Genomic DNA, 15,746 nt, shown 5'->3' with positions numbered 1-15,746 from the left:
ATCAAGTCTAAAGAAAGAACATACTCCCGCTGCAGAACATACTTCAGCCTTTTAATATACAGCAGACACAGGAAAGACATTGTAACTTTGTTTGGCAAAGCAAACCACTGTCTCAGACCTATGGTAGTATGAGTGATTATCAAGTTGTACAAAACTAGAATGTGAATTTCTTTGTACAGCAGCTTTCAGTTTAGAATATATGCATATATACATTTACTTTTTGTGCAGATGACATAGAAACATAAGTCTAATAACAAAAAATGTACCTGGGCAGAAGCTCTACATAAGAACTTCTGCTTCTAATGATTTTTTTTTTTTTTTTTTTAGTATTGAAAATGATGCACAAAAATACAATGGTGCAAAACTGGTCCATTTAAACAAACTAAGGACACAAAGCAGTCAGTCATCTCTGAATAACAGTTCTCACAGCAGGAGCAGTTCGTCCAGACAGCATGGAAAGATAACGTTGGATTCTTTCGGGTGGTTTTACAGACAGTTAATCATCTGAATAAGCAAGACGGCCAACAGAAAATATCCATTAAAGTTGTTTGCAGTTCCTAGAAAGGAAGAGACAAATTAATTCCACTTTAGCCTCAGTTTAAATTCTTACTCCAATCCCCCTTTTGATCATCAAAGATCTTAGCAACATTCCTCAATCAGGAAGGAAGACAAGTTTAAACAACTGTAATTACAGCTAAACAAACAGGGATTCTTTGTGTTCAGTTCAATGAAGAAAATACAACAATATAAAAATTTAAAGTAATTGCTTAAACCTACCACTGCCAGAGAGGACCTCCACCTCCACTGTAAAGTTTCTCTGTTCATGAAGTCCTTGTGCCAAGACTATGTATTTCCCAGCATGCCTTCTGCTTGAGTGAGTGGGCAGGGCAACCACCTGCCCATCCCTGAACCAGGTGACTGATGGTTGAGGGTTTCCTCTCACCTCACAGCTAAGGCTCTCTCCCTCTCTCACCTGCAGTTTTGGTGGACAGACGAGCTGTGGACCAACTGAATGAAAGGATAAAGAATCAGTGACAGAGAGGAGGAAAAGACGGTTGACGGAAAAGCAAAGTTGATATGTCTTACTTAAGGAAATCTTGAAAAGAGGTAAGGGAGATTCACTCACAGTGGACGCTTGCAGTTATTTTGTGTGATTTCACCACTGGAGGATGCCCAGGTCCTTCAGATCCCAGTTCTAGCTTGGCTTCACACCAGTACTGGACACCGTCATCATTTTTATTTGGAGTGATGTTGAAAGTGAAGATGTCAGTCACTGGTTCCTTCGTTGTGTTGTTGTTCAACTGCACTTTACCCAGTGCGATCTGTCCTTTGTAGAAGGTCACAATGAGGTTTTCAACAGGAGCAACATCGTGTACTGTACACTGCAGAGTGTACTGATGACCCTCAAACATTGGCCCAGTGTGATTTACAAAGCTGATGGAGACGTTATCTGGAGGCTCTGTGGAAACAGAACAACAGATAATAAACCACACAGAAAATACTTGATGAATTTTCTAAAAATGACAAAATTATTCACTCACTGTAGACTATCAGAGGGAGCTTAATGTGGCATTGCCCTCCCACCTCAGATAGTGCATAGCACATAGGCTCTAAGGTCCAGTTAGTTATCCTCTCCACTCTCCAGATGACAAAACGTTCCAAAGTGAAGTCAATAGTCTGCTGCAGACACACAACAATTAAGATTGTTTATAATTACGATAAAATGTTACTGTCTGGATGGTGCTTCAGTAGTTTATTAGCTATACCTGTACAATTTAATTGAATACAGCAGCCCTGCAATGACTCCTATCTTTGCAAAGCCTATAATGTTTTATTTTGTTGCCACTTTGTATCTGGCCTTCTTGGAGTCTCTGGGTGTGGTCCTGGAGAGCACACCTCCTTGGGTTTACACTCACATGGATAATGATGGAAAAACCTGAAGGTCATGACTGGGAGAAACTGCCTGCCTGATCTGAGCTATTCATTATTTGTTAATGGCACACAAGGTAATTTGTTAAGTACAAGAGAGCCTTAAGCTTAAGATGTATAATCAGTTTTGTTACTATATCATAGGATCTGCTGTCATCTGATCATTACATCGTGAACTTTTCCCAACTCAATCAAATAGGAGGACTGATGTTTTCATGGCTCTTTAAGGTAATCAGGTTTTCAAGTCATATGTTAGAGATCATTGATTCCCCTTACCACTTGGACTTGCCAACCAAGTCCAGAAAAAGGCTCCATTTGTACAGAGCAGTTAGCTGTGACTGGATCTCCAAACCTGGAGGAGAGTTTATACACAATTAGATGTCATTAATTTAGAGACATACAAAACAACAACAAAGTACTACAGTAAGGATCTGAAATATGATTTATGCAGCCAACCTCGTACGAGTAGATAGAACACAATAAAAAAATGAACCAAAATAACAATAACAATGAGCTAAAAGCAATAAACCTACAATCAAAAACAAAAACACAACTCTGCCCACACCAGTTCATCTTTCCCAGAGAGCACGTGAAGAAGGGACATTATCTCCACAAATAAGACTCTGATTCTGGCTCTAGCTCTCTTATCCCTCCTCATCCCTTTAAAACATCTACTAAATAACTTCAGGCAAGACCTCTCAGGGCTTTAAGTAATCAATAAAATCTTTAAATTAACTTTGTAGGCAACCAATAGCCATTCTGAGAGGTAATTCAGTTAAAGCTAAGGAATTAATTGTCAGACACAAAGTGTTTTGAATTAATAACAGGAATTGATTGTTCTATAAAAGCTGTGTCAAATTAGAAAGTAACCAGCTCGATTGTGCTATCACTACATAAGGGAAAATCGCTGATTGTAAGACGGGTGTCATCAATTTTAAGTTTATTTGAGATTTATAGTCTTATAAGCAAAGTTTCTTAATGCTCAGTGTCTTTACGAGATAAATACAGAGAAATTATCTCAAGATCAAGTTCAACTATAAGTGTAAGAATGTTTTTGTAAATCCTGACCTACCTGACCACCAGAGTGGAGGGTGATATCGTCAAGGAGCAATTGACTATTTCTGTTGCCTCTCCAGAGTTGCTGATGAGGGGAGGGGTGGGGGGTTGGGTACTGAGAGAAGGAGAAGGTAGAGATGAGATGATTGCTGGAGAGGGAGGTGAAATTTGAAATGGAAGGGGAGGAGCAGGTGTGTACATGGAAACAGGAGATGAGGTAGCTGAGGAGTGGTCAGGGAGTGGGAGAGGAAAAAAGACACAATAAGTCACTTAAATATGTAAACATATAAATAAATATATCTTAAAGGATCCCTGCAAATTACTGTGGGTTAAAACTTTCCTTCAGAGATGCTCAGAATAGATGCTCACTACGGGCTGGTATTTTTGTCTATACGTAACATTTGACTATAGAACAAACACTGAATATAGAATATAAAAATAAACATTTAAGGACTTACTGGAGCTGACCTTAATCCACAAAATAATATGTAGTATCTGTAGTGTTCAATCTAATTATAGAACATAAATAGTTTCTCTTCGTTTGTTTATATTTACTGTAAGCTGTTTGAACTTGTCATTTTTCTGCTGTCTTCACATAACACAGGCAAGGGTCAATTGAATTTTGCCATCTCGTAATAATAATACCCTTTTTAGCTGATCTATTGAGAACTATTGTTTCATAGCGGGCTGAATACACCCAGTGTGTTCCTTTGAGGAAGGAAGGACACCCTGCCCAAGTCAAAAGAACTTGTTCCTCCTTTCTATGACCATTGTTCCATTGAATCCTGAGGTTGGTCTATCAGATGATCTCACTTACAGCAGCTCACTTCTGTGTGTGTATGTGTGTGTCGGCATATTGGCTGTCAAAATGTTAAGTTTCCTACATGCCAGTCTGCAAAATGAGTGAAATGAGACAGCTGTACCAACCCAGTCTTATTCATAGAGCTGATCTCTTCTACCTGTGCTTCCCAGCATGGGAGATGATTTCAGATATTAAAAGCTCTCCACAAAATTTGTTTGATTTCTTTTAAATGTTTTTCTTTTTAATACATTTTTGCCAGAAATACAACACATCACAATTTTGCCCGAAAAGACTTTACAAACGCAACTTATTCAGTCCATAGATCCTAGATCTTAAGCCCTCTTTTATCAGAGTTTTGCCTCTTTAGTCGTCTAAAAATGACTTAAAAAGTCTCTCTTCGGCTACAACAAAGTACAGTTGCCCCAGATTTAACCCTTCTCTAGGAAAGATGCACAAATGAGAACCATCACAGACTTCTGTGGTTCCAGTGCTCACATCTCACTGCATTCATTCAAAGTCTGTGACGAGGGTTCACAAGTACATCCTCCACAGCAGGATTCACTGTGTGTGAAGGACCAAACAAGCCAAACAAAGTTTATTATTTTAAATGTCTGTATCGTCTGCTCTGCCCTGACTGTTTCCACAGCGAGTCGGTTCACTTGTCACAATTCTTTTCATTGTACCTGCATATAGTATTTATGTAGCTGTCAATTTACTCACCTGAAACCAACAGGCAAAACAGCAGAAGCGTGATTGGCCATCCAGATGCACACATCCTTCTTCACTTTCCCTGGCTCAAAATATTGGCCGCTGGTGTGACGTCTCTCTGGCTGCTGGCTGTGTGATGCTGGCAGTGACACTGCCTGAGACTTCTGAGAAAAACACAGGGTATTTAAGGTTTTTATGGGTGTGTGGGTGTGTATGTATACGCTTTTGTGTGTGTGTATGTGTGTGTGTATTTTACTTGTGTGTGTCTGATGCTGATGATCAGGCGATTCCTTTGCTTTGGCCTCTGAAACCCACCATGGGCGTTCTCTGTTGGTATATCAAGAGAGGAAGGAAGGGAGGGTCAAGAATAATGTAGTGTAGTACTGCAGCACAGAGGGCAAGAATGAGTGTGCATTGTGTCTGTGTCTGAGCAGTTACACACTGTAGCTGTACAACTTGTTAAGAAAACAAACCAGTCGACTCAAAAATGAATTTCACAGAAATCCCAGTATTTAGTTTTTATGTTTGTTCAGTTTTATGACAGCTGCTCATGGTTCCTTTTCAGTGTTACGCACGTCCATCATTTTGCTAATAAACACCGTATCATTGATTTTCAGTTAAAACCATAAATCCCCATAGTTTTTTCATATAGCTCTTAAAAGCTAATAAAAATGATTATGTGTGTGAAGGATGTTAGCAGCACTGGCAGTTTTTCTCAGCTCAGCACATTTCAGCTCATTGTAACCTTACTGATTCACACTGCTCTCATTATGGTTATATTCAGCTGCAGCAAGCAGCTGTTTTCAATGAAAGCTCTCATAAACCAACTTTACACTGCGTGCAAACAGCAGACATGTAGCTGATGAACATAAAAAGCCAGATATTAGATATTGTGATGAACTGGTGATTTGTCCCGGTCCAATCCCAGCTGGCATTGGGAGAGAGGCGGGGTACAGTCATGGGATAAATTGCTAAAGAAAATGGATAAATGGATGACAACAACAACAATTGGCTTAAATATAAACAATACATTGTGTTTTATGAGCTTTTATAAGGTCATATTTTTGTTTTCATCTGTAAAGTCAGCTTCAATGTGTCTTCTTCCAAAAGATATTCCTTCTTTTTATTCAGATCAGTTTTATGATAATCAAACCATTCAGTGTCCTATAAATGATGGTATTGTCCATCAGGATAGAAATGTTTAGGTCAGCGACCCTTTTCTCTAAGGAGCCAAGTGGATCCGAACCATACAAGCAAAAGCCCCGCATGGCATAACAGAGCCATCAGATCCCCTCACTGTAAGGGTCAACCTTTCTTTATGGGGGGTTTATGGACTGCAGCCCAACTATAATTTCCTCTTCCTATGTAATTGTTGGTTAAATGTTTTTGCTGACAGTCTGATCACGTCCTGCATTTACATCCACCTGAAGAAGAGTTGCTCTTCTGTTTTTCATGACATATTGAACTAATACGACCACAACGTCCGACCCTATTTACTGAAGTCTTTCCCATAGGTCTGAATGCAGATGTCACTTTAGTCACTGTTCCTATTGAAACACGAGCCAGTTGAGCAGTCTTTGTGAATGAAACTGCTGCATTCCTCAATGAACCCTCTTTCAAACTCTCTTTGATAATTTCCTCTTGACATCTATATAAAAAATCTAAATGAACTGGGCCTGCACAGCATTTTTATACGCATCACAGGCCATGATTAGATGTTAACTGCTTAATTGTACCATGCAGTACTTCGGTCGTCTGGTATTTTATGGTGTTATTAAAAGGGCAATAAATTCTCTCTCGTCATCGTCTTTCAAAGTTGTACCTTGAACTCAGCTCACGCCCTTGTTGACTGTAAATGCTGTGTTTTCCGATCAAACCAAAAGGAAGACGCTGAAAGTATCAACAGGGCATTAGGTGTGCTTCATTTTGAGTCTGCAGTCTGATTGTGGTGCTTTGGTGAGGCGTTTTGGATATTTGAGCTCACAAAACACTGACTTCAGGTGAGTGCTCTGTGTTTTATATGTCTGTTATTTGTTCTTCTGTGATTTTAATAGTAATTGTCCAGGAGATACAGCGGCCTTTACTTGATATTTTGAATGAATGACTCGAAAGACTTGTGCTCCTATAGGATATTAGGCCAACTACATTGATCTGTATATTCAAATTGGGTGATGTTAAATAATTGAATCAATCAGTACATTGATTCAATTATTAGATGTTTTATTAACTGACATTTAAACAGCCGACGGCAATCATTGAATTATTTACAAATAAATGTAGAGGTACTAGGTCAAATTAGAAAATTAAACATTAAAATGGAAAATCAAGCAAAGATTAAAACATGTATTGTTAACTACAACTCTTTAATTATTTCTTTTTTTATTTAAAATAAATTAACAGAATCTATTTAGATGTTAACTCCTCCATACTTAAATCATTTAAAACTTACCACACTGTCTAAAAAATGACTGAGCAGACACTATACAATAACCAAAACCCAAAACTTCTCTCTGAGCCCATAAGATGTTCATTCCTTTCTAATTCCTCCTCTTCCTCCTGTTCATTGATTAGTGATGCTGGTTCCACAATTGCTCTTGGACACTTTGGAGGAGCTGAATGAACATGATTTTACAAAGTTTAAATGGTTCCTTGCTCTGAACGTATGGAACAACCTTAAACAAATGGCAAAGTGCTATCTGGAAAGCCCACACCGGCATGATGCTGTGAGTAGGATGATCGAGAGCTACGGTGAAGAAATGGCTGTGGGCGTGACTGCTGAGATCCTGAAGAGGATGAATCACAACAACACTGCAGAGAAGTTAAAGAAAGCTTACACAGGTACAGTAGATCAGTGACTTTGTAGATTTGCACTTTGTTAAATTGTGTCTCTTTACTGATTCTCCGTGTCTTGATCTTCAATTCACAGAAGGAGCAGTAGTTAAGGAAAATATCTGTCATCCACTTACAACCTCCTCATCTGATTTGGCTCTTCTAAATCATCCAGCTGGTTTGAAAATCCCTGCTGGTGATGCCATCACTCCTAAGGCCACAACTGCCACCAGTATAAGTGTGATTGTCAGTGGTTCGATTAATGGATCCATTATAACAGCCCCAATAGTTAACCATCATTACCATTTCAACCAAAACTGACTGTCTGCTGTCTGTTTTAAAAACTTTACAAAGGCATTGTTTGATTCACAAACTACAAATGTGTTTATGTTTACAGCTGAATTAGTGTTGTTAAAGTAGATATAACAAAGTATTTAAGTACACATCTGAGGTACTTTATTGACATATAGCACAACATTTACCTTTTTCTCTACTAATGACTTAATGTGCTTTGTACAGATTAAAGTATCAGCAATAATAATCATGGGTCATTCTTCTGCTTTGAATGTGTTACTACAGGCAACATTTGAAATGTATTAAATCATTCTCTTGCTGAATCAGTAAAAACATTTAAATCATAAAGCCTTTTATTCATGTGAGGCCAAAGTTTTATTTTTACAGTTACAAAATGTTTGTATGTGTTTTGTTCTGGTTTATTTCATTCTGTTTAATCTTATTTGATTAGTCCTGTGTTGTTTTGATTTTGAATTTCACGTGTACTGTGAAGTACTTTGTAACCTTTGAAAGGTATTTCATAAATAAAGTTTGTTATTATTATTATTGTCGTTGTCATGAAGTGGACATCATTTCTATTAAAGGCTCAGGACACCTGATTACTGTTACAATTACTGTTTTTATTTTGGGATTTGAAGTTTTTCCAATGGTGAGCGCCAAAAACAAAAATCTATTCCATTAATATTGGCATTTTTATTTTATTTTATTTATAGAACAATAAATGGTTCTACATCCTTTTTGGTTGGTTAAATATGTTGTCTTTGTTGGTGTTCTTTCAAAATCATTTTTGAAGTTTGACATTAGGAGAGAGAACATGAGACTGGTTATTCTTCTATTCTTACACAGTTTAAACACATTTATGTCTGTTCATTTATGCTTAGATTTATTTGAGGTGAACGGAAGTAGTCCTTTATGGGTGAAGACAGACTTGTGTCATATCATTTATCCCCCTCCCCCCCTCCTGCCCTCTCTTGAAGGTGAAATCGAAAGCTATAGCTTCGTTTCCTGGAAATTACCCTCGACTGTACATCTGTAGGCAGCTGCTGACACGGTGAGTCATTTTGGATTAAAACGCTCATTAAAATACAGTTTGTGGTCTTTGAGTTTTGTTACAGCAGAAGTGTAAACCCTGTACAATCTAAAGGCGCCTGTTAACACGGTGTTGTTGAGTCTGTTCTTTGTGCGCAAACATCTCCGTGCCATGTTTACTACACCGAGTCTCAAAGATATGCCGCGCGCAGGAAGTACAATATGTTCCCACTCTTAATTGATTATTTCTCACTAATATATTCATGTGTTCATTCAGCCTACAGGGTTAGTTGATTTTGTAATAATAGTTTCCGACCATATTTCAGTACAATAGGCTATTGATGTACACTGATATTGGTTTGCTGGACTGCGTTAATACAGCAATTAATCTTGCTGCGCATACTGTGAGGTTGGAGAGCCGCCATGTGGTAAACTTTTAGTATGATCATTTATTTATGCTCACTGTAAAGTCACTCGACCAGTTCATACTTTTGGTTTGGTTTACAGGAAACCACCTCTCTTATAGTAACACACAAGAGTACAGATACTCCACAGTTTGTGAACTATATACATGTAAAATGATTTCAACACATATACTGTACATACATTTATTATTATTATGTTATATTATTATGTTGTTATGTTGACTTTAATATCCTAATGTTCTAATCCTGATGTTTGATAGATGATTTGTGTATGTGTATACATCATTTCTTAATGCTTTATAGATTTGTTGTAATAATAAGTTCTCCTCAAAATCCTCGTCTAGCAAACTGTGTCTTTTTAAACTCGCTCTTTAAGGGGCATGTGACTTACAGCATAGGCTGTTATGGGAAGTACTGCTCAGCATACTGGGGACCAAAGGTTAAATAAACAGCCCTGATGATGTCATCGGGTGAGGGCTGATCCAGTATAGAGTAAAATCAGGATATCCCCACTCCTTCTGCTTTGAGTTTGACTTTTTTTTTTAAAGTTCCCCAACTTTATAAAAGTGTAATAAATCACTTTAGTTAACCAGGAAATTCCTTTACACCCTGGAAAAGGCCTTTGGACTGCAGAACATCTGCAACAACCTTAACCAACTAACCTTAATTGATGACTTATTTACATTTATAATTCAAGATGACTGATGTTATAAAAATTAGGATTATACTGGGATGCAGATGTTTTAACTCATATAGATAGTGTGTGTGTGTGTGTCCTGTCTTTTGCATGTCTCGCATACCTCCCTTAGTTGGCCTCTGTAATTATAAATTAGTAGTACAAGGACAGGAAAGACAGGCTAGAGGAGTACCATGTGGATATAAAATATAGTGCTCATTCCTGAGCAGTAAACCAACTAAAGGAATGTTATGACGTTATCTGTATGAGTTGGGACGTGTTTGAAACAGCCCATTTTTGAACAATGTATAAGAACCTATTGATATTTCTATTTTCTCTGTAACCCCTTTTGTGTGTTGCACTGTTAAGCGCTCCTTCTTGTACAAGAATAATAAATTAAACTTAAACTTTGATACTTTGAATCTAGTTCTCCTTATTCAAGGGTTCTTTAAAAATTCTCGTAACAACTGACACTTATTCGATATACTGCAGACTGGATGACTTACTGAACAGTGATAACTTCATGAATGATTTACGAAGGTTTGCTCCTACAGACATGACAGCATAAGTACTATACTTGGGGCCCCTTTATGAATGATTCACTAATGTTTATAGTTGCAGATGTGACTTCTGATGAGAGAGACAGAAACTCATATTACTCATACTATATTGGAGGTCTTCCTGGTGAAATAAAGAGGTAGCTGATGCTAAATAATGCTTAGAACTGATCTACATCAGCATTATTAAATGATTAGTTTTATGTGGATTTTATTAGCTGTAGCCCTGCTCTGTAAAATGGCAAAAGACAGACATTAGAGTGGTGTTGATCTTCTTACCTAACTTTTAACAACAAAGTAGATAAAAGTAATGTTGAATTATTCCATTAAGGCTATAATCTGAAAACTAATTTCCTCTCTTATACAGTGAGCAGAGATGCAGGTTCCAGAGCTTCTCCTTGAGACTCTAGACGATCTGGTTGACGATGACCTCAAAAAGTTTAAGTGGTATCTCACGATGATCAACGTGGATGGCTGCAAACCCATTCCCAACGCCCGTCTGGAGAAGGCATCCCGGGAAGAAACTGTGAGCAGGTTGATTGAGCGCTATCGTGAAAATGGGGCTGTGAAGGTCATGGCCACGGCTCTGAGGAAGATGAGTAACAACAACGCTGCAGAGATGTTAGAGAAGGCGTACGCAGGTACAGCAGATGTTCTGAGTTAAAGTAAGAAAAATCTGTGACTTTCTTTTTCACTCGTGTCTACACTGACCCTCGACATCTGTATCTTTTCATCTGCAGCGATGGGGACAGCTACACCCTCCGCCTTCTCCTCTACTGTTGCACCTCCTGGCGCTCCTGCTGCTCCTGCTGCTCCTGCTGCTCCCGCCACGATGACGGCACAGGAAGGAAGTGTGATCTTCGCCCCGACAATCAGCAGTGGCACATCTGGGGCATGGAATATAACCATCAATAAATCATGAAACACAACAAGGACAGGACAGGATAACTATTTTGATTTATTTATTTTTTTTAATTGGTGGTGCTATTGACATTTATTATGCAATTGTATAATTAGAGAAACCTTTTTACATTGTAATACAACATTTGATGTACAACTTTAAAGAATATCTGCCAGCCAAATATGTCCTGTCATAGCCTTGGTACAACACTTACTTTAAGTGCCTATTAAGCATTTATAAGCCATATACAAACATTTATAACACACAATATTGTAGTAAGGAGATACAAGGACATTTAAGTGTTTATTAATGTTAACTGTTTGTTATGACTTTTCTGATGAAACACATTTTTTGTTTTTTTCATATATCTTAGGAGTTATAGTTGCTGACAAATACATTAATGAACACTTGTATCTGCTTACAACTTGAAACAATTTATTCAGTGTTTATATAATGCTTATAAATGAGTTATTACATCAAACCGGTAAAATTACTTAGAGTTCTTCTGACCTTGTTAATATTTTATATGTTACGTGACCAAAATCTATTTTTAAATGCGTTTTTATATCAGTTGAAATGTCACTTTTAATAAAGTATAAAAATCTTACATAAATGATATCTTTATATCAGAGATTTTCTTGTTTTTGCAGTTGACACCGCCTATTTTGTCATGTCTCTCATAGGCTACGATGAAAGTGCACGTAGGACGTTGATGCAGCATGACCCCATCTTTATATGTACATACCTTTTGAAATTGCTCCGAGATGGCCACTGTTGGTTCAAGTCACTCTCAGTAATCCTCAAAGTGCTTATAGATCCCTGCCCTTTTATAGCTCTTTTTAAAGGACCCTCTCATGTCTGCTCGTTCTGTACACTGATTGCCCGCTGGCTAATCCTACTGAGGTGGAAATAAGCAATTCCTCCATCTCATACACAGTGGATCAGAAACACCTTATACTATATGAAGCTAGAGAAAATTAAGCACACATTGTGAAATTCTTTAGGCAAATTCTGTATAATTTGGCAACCTTTCCTAAAATATGTAGAAGAAGAGCTGGAGCTAAATGGGGACTCGTAATGTCATTTTAATGATTTCAAATTAGAAGTCCATACATTTTGGCATCCACATTAACATCTAACTGTGTTTATGTGCTTGTAATCTTTTTTTAAAAAAATAAGTCATGATTATTTAATATAAAGTTAGTTGGGTACCTCAGTAACCCCTCAACCCTGTTACACCCCTCCACACTGCCCTAAGGGAGTGGAGGGTGTTAACGGGGTGTTCATTATATGATGTGAAAAAACGGAAGTGACCTCATAGAAGTCGTCTGAACAACGTGGTGCAAAAACAGTCAAATTCGCACCTTTTTATGTTTCAGTCATTTACACTGTGATGTGTCATCGTTGAGCCCGTCATAATTATAGCATGATTGTAGAACTTTTACAGGGATCTTCCAGCTAAAATAGTTTCATATTTTATCAGTTCAGTTATTGTGATCTCTGACATTTCACATTTTGGATGTCTAAACGTGGGTGTGGTGTGAGGTCACGGGGTGGTGCAGTGGTTACCACTGTCACCTCACAGCAAAAATCCCTGTGTCAGCCCTGTGATGAAGTGGCGACTTGTCCAGGGTGTATCCTGACTCTTGCCCCCGTAACCCTGATAAGAATAAGCGTTTACAGATGTCAGGATGTCTAAATGAACTTCTGTCCCCTGTGTTACTGCAGCCACTATCTTATTCCATATTGCTTTTACTAACCCAGAGAGACCACTCTATCAGACTTTTACACAAGTTTCTTTAACACAATCAAGTTTAAAATACATTGCAGTCAAAGCTTTCAAAATATTCTGTTGACTTGTCACCAGGATAAACAACCCAAACAAACATGATTTAATGTACAGAGAGACAGTCAGATGACAATCTTCTTCTTGTGGGAAATGATGGTTAGCATACGTGCTTTGTCATGATCTGGGATGTGAACATGAGTTCTTGGGTAGTTTCATTCTGTGTAACATGTGAACTTGCATGTGCTCATGGTTTACAGTCTTTCTACTCAGCAGTTTTAAATTAGAAACAGAAATGTGTCTATCAACACTCTGTTTCCGCATTATCAGTAGACTAACTTCTGTCAGGACTGCTGTCGAATTACTGGAGCCAATACAGTAAGACATTTATATTGAGATATTTAAGAAAGGAGTGCTCACTTAAACTTACTTAGATATCACACAGATGCTTAATTATTATAAGACATGACAGTATCATGATAGCGTTATTTACCTGTTTGTCCTGTGGTGATCTTCAGGATTATTTTCCAGTATTCATTATCAGTAGTGCTTGTTGTATTTTGTGTTAATTTGTTTTCTATCCTGAAGACGGGACCGAGAGACAAACATTTAAAAAAAACAAAAAAACAAACAAAACTGAGTTCCCTGTTGATCTGTCACTTTTTTTAGACTAAATATTTAACATAACGGAAAAGGAAACTGTTTGATGTGATGTGCATATGTGACAATAGCCATTTTGTGGGTTTCAAATCTTTGAAAATGTGAAAATTTCTTGCAAAAATCCAACAATCAAAAACAGAAGATGTATAAAATTTTTGATGAATAATCCCCAAAGAGAATTAATTTAAACTTTAAGAAGACTCTTAACTTTCATGCTGGATTGAACTACACTTTCAAATTGGTTAAACATTTAACAAATTACAGTCTACTCTGCAAACTGAAAGTTTATTTATTTATTTTTATTTTTTTCCCCACTTCTCAGCAATCAGAATGCAAGTTTCTCTACTGATCATAGACACTCTGGATGAGCTGGGTACTGAAGAGTTCAAGAGGTTTCGGTGGAACCTCACTCAGCCAGTGCTGGCCGGATGTGAGCCCATTCGTAAGGGCCACATAGAGAATGCAGACCGCCAAGACACTGTCAGTAAAATGATCGAGAGCTACGGTGAAGAAATGGCTGTGAACGTTACTGCTGAAATCCTGAAGCGGATGAGCCACAACAACACTGCATTGAAGCTAAAGAAAGCTTATGCAGGTAGGATAGATTATGGACTTCTAGATAATGTTAGAAAGAGATTTATTTAGTCATTTCAATCATGCTGATCTGATCTGATCTTCAACTTCAGCCCTGTTTTCAATGTGAAACTATCCTGTTTGTTTCTGTCTTTCATCACCAGGGGGATCCACAGCGGCACAAAACCCCCTACCTACACCTTCTTCCTCCTCTTCCTTGGATTTGGCTCCAGCCGCTGGTGCCTCAGTTTGTGCCCAGGGTAAAAGTGTCATCGTGGCACCCAACATCCAAGGCACCAGCGCGGGTGTATCTATTAATATGAATATAAATAACTGACTCTGTCATTTGATGTTGATGTTGGTGGTTTTATACCACATTAAAACTTGAAGAAACCTCATCACAAATTGTGATGAGGTTTCTTGACATTCATTTCCACAGAAATTAAAAGATTAGATTTAATTTGAATAAAGGGGTATTGTTCAAGGGTCAAGAGTATATCAAAGGTCTTGTTTCTACAGCCTTATTTGGCCTGGTATGAACTGTTGGCTACTGTAACATTATGTCACATATTTCTATTGTTTTAAAACAAAAAGTAAGCGCAACAAATCAGCAGGAAACGTTGCTTCCTCATATTTTGGATCAGTTCTGTTTTTTTTTTCCTGTTTTCTTTTACTTTATGTCATTTTGTTTCTGAATAAATCTTCATAAATCTAGACAGCTTTACTTTTTATCACTTCGATTATTGTTCTCAAATAAATCTGATTTTTCACAGCAGCAGCATTTTTTAGGGAAAGGCATGGGTGAGATTGGTGAGAACGTTAAAAAGAACTCATATCCAGTGAAGCAATTGTTGATTGCCTATATTCTTCTGTAACTGTGATTTGTGGCTTCAGTTGATGGTGACTTGGTGACTGGTCTTTAATCAACATTTTTATATATCGACTCAGCCTTCCCCTCAGCTCTCCAGAGTGTTTTCACCTCTTTCAGCACATTGTTTTGGTTTCATCGCCCTCAACTTTACTGTTTTGTTTCACTCTTATCAGCAAAGTTTCCAACCACAGCAGGCAGCTGTTTTCAGTGAAACAGATCCAGAAAGTCAATATGGACTAGGCACCTGCCTGGCAGCCAAACTCATTGTTGCCCTGGTGAACCTACTGGAGCATTTAGTATCTAAAGAGCCAGACTTTTCCCTCAGGAAATGGTGGGGAGCAACACATTGTTACAAGAGAGTAGATGTTGATGATGAGAGGTGAAGAAACAGAACTCTGAAAAAATGAAGCTAATACAGTATATGTATTAAAGTTCCACTTTTAATTTGAATAAATAATCATCATAAAAATGCTTAGAAAATTTGGCTGTCTCTAGATGTGTTTTGTTTGTTTTCGGGTTGCTTGTTTACAAAGCTTGCCTCCATTTGTTTGGGTCATATAGTGCGGCCAAATCTAATTTGGATGTGAAGTTAGGCTTATTACATATAATCAGAATCAGAATCAGAAATACTTTAATAATCCCAGGGGGAA

The 15,746-nt window shown here is 37.8% G+C and overlaps 2 protein-coding genes and 1 non-coding gene across 5 annotated transcripts; 2 read left to right on the top strand and 1 right to left on the bottom strand.

The window, feature by feature from the left end:
• Positions 1-30: 30 nt before the first annotated feature.
• Positions 31-4,648, bottom strand: LOC104926852 (hemicentin-1). Of its 3 annotated transcripts, none has more exons than XM_027283421.1 (7): positions 4,508-4,648; positions 3,002-3,206; positions 2,206-2,281; positions 1,542-1,680; positions 1,127-1,459; positions 778-1,008; positions 31-557 (listed from the first exon to the last, which is right to left on the bottom strand). In XM_027283421.1, exons 1-7 carry the CDS (start codon positions 4,560-4,562, stop codon positions 487-489), a joined length of 1,110 nt encoding a protein of 369 aa, XP_027139222.1. In that variant the 5' UTR covers positions 4,563-4,648; the 3' UTR covers positions 31-486. The 3 variants fall into 3 exon arrangements, with proteins under 3 accessions (XP_027139222.1, XP_027139223.1, XP_027139224.1); XM_027283422.1 differs by having other exon boundaries at positions 1,542-1,677; XM_027283423.1 differs by having other exon boundaries at positions 3,002-3,100; positions 4,508-4,597.
• LOC109141470 (uncharacterized) lies at positions 4,603-8,126 on the top strand. Its single transcript, XR_003463041.1, has 3 exons — positions 4,603-4,675; positions 7,067-7,333; positions 7,422-8,126. It is a non-coding gene; the product is annotated as an uncharacterized LOC109141470 (transcript).
• Positions 8,127-12,374: 4,248 nt separating this feature from the next.
• LOC104926855 (pyrin) lies at positions 12,375-15,576 on the top strand. The gene is made up of 3 exons (XM_010740807.3): positions 12,375-13,370; positions 13,975-14,247; positions 14,390-15,576. The coding sequence occupies exons 2-3, from the start codon at positions 13,983-13,985 to the stop codon at positions 14,560-14,562; spliced, it is 438 nt and encodes a 145-aa protein (XP_010739109.1). The 5' UTR covers positions 12,375-13,370; positions 13,975-13,982; the 3' UTR covers positions 14,563-15,576.
• Positions 15,577-15,746: the final 170 nt, after the last annotated feature.

The sequence above is a fragment of the Larimichthys crocea genome, chromosome X (assembly GCF_000972845.2).
Source record: "Larimichthys crocea isolate SSNF chromosome X, L_crocea_2.0, whole genome shotgun sequence".
NCBI lineage: Eukaryota > Metazoa > Chordata > Actinopteri > Sciaenidae > Larimichthys > Larimichthys crocea.
The sequence above is the reverse complement of the archived record's forward strand: the minus strand, read 5'-3'. Positions and strand labels throughout refer to the sequence as shown.

What these genes read in the sequence shown, in the direction of transcription:
- LOC104926855 (XM_010740807.3), top strand. Translation starts at nt 13,983, where the DNA reads ATGCAAGTTTCTCTACTGATCATAGACACTCTGGATGAGCTGGGTACT. An exon ending in GCTAAAGAAAGCTTATGCAG is followed by an intron (nt 14,248 to 14,389) that starts GTAGGATAGATT and finishes TTTCATCACCAG; the next exon opens with GGGGATCCACAGCGGCACAA.
- LOC104926852 (XM_027283421.1), bottom strand. Translation starts at nt 4,562, where the DNA reads ATGTGTGCATCTGGATGGCCAATCACGCTTCTGCTGTTTTGCCTGTTG. An exon ending in CCCTCCACTCTGGTGGTCAG is followed by an intron (nt 2,282 to 3,001) that starts GTAGGTCAGGAT and finishes ACTCTCCTCCAG; the next exon opens with GTTTGGAGATCCAGTCACAG. An exon ending in TTGGTTGGCAAGTCCAAGTG is followed by an intron (nt 1,681 to 2,205) that starts GTAAGGGGAATC and finishes GTGTGTCTGCAG; the next exon opens with CAGACTATTGACTTCACTTT.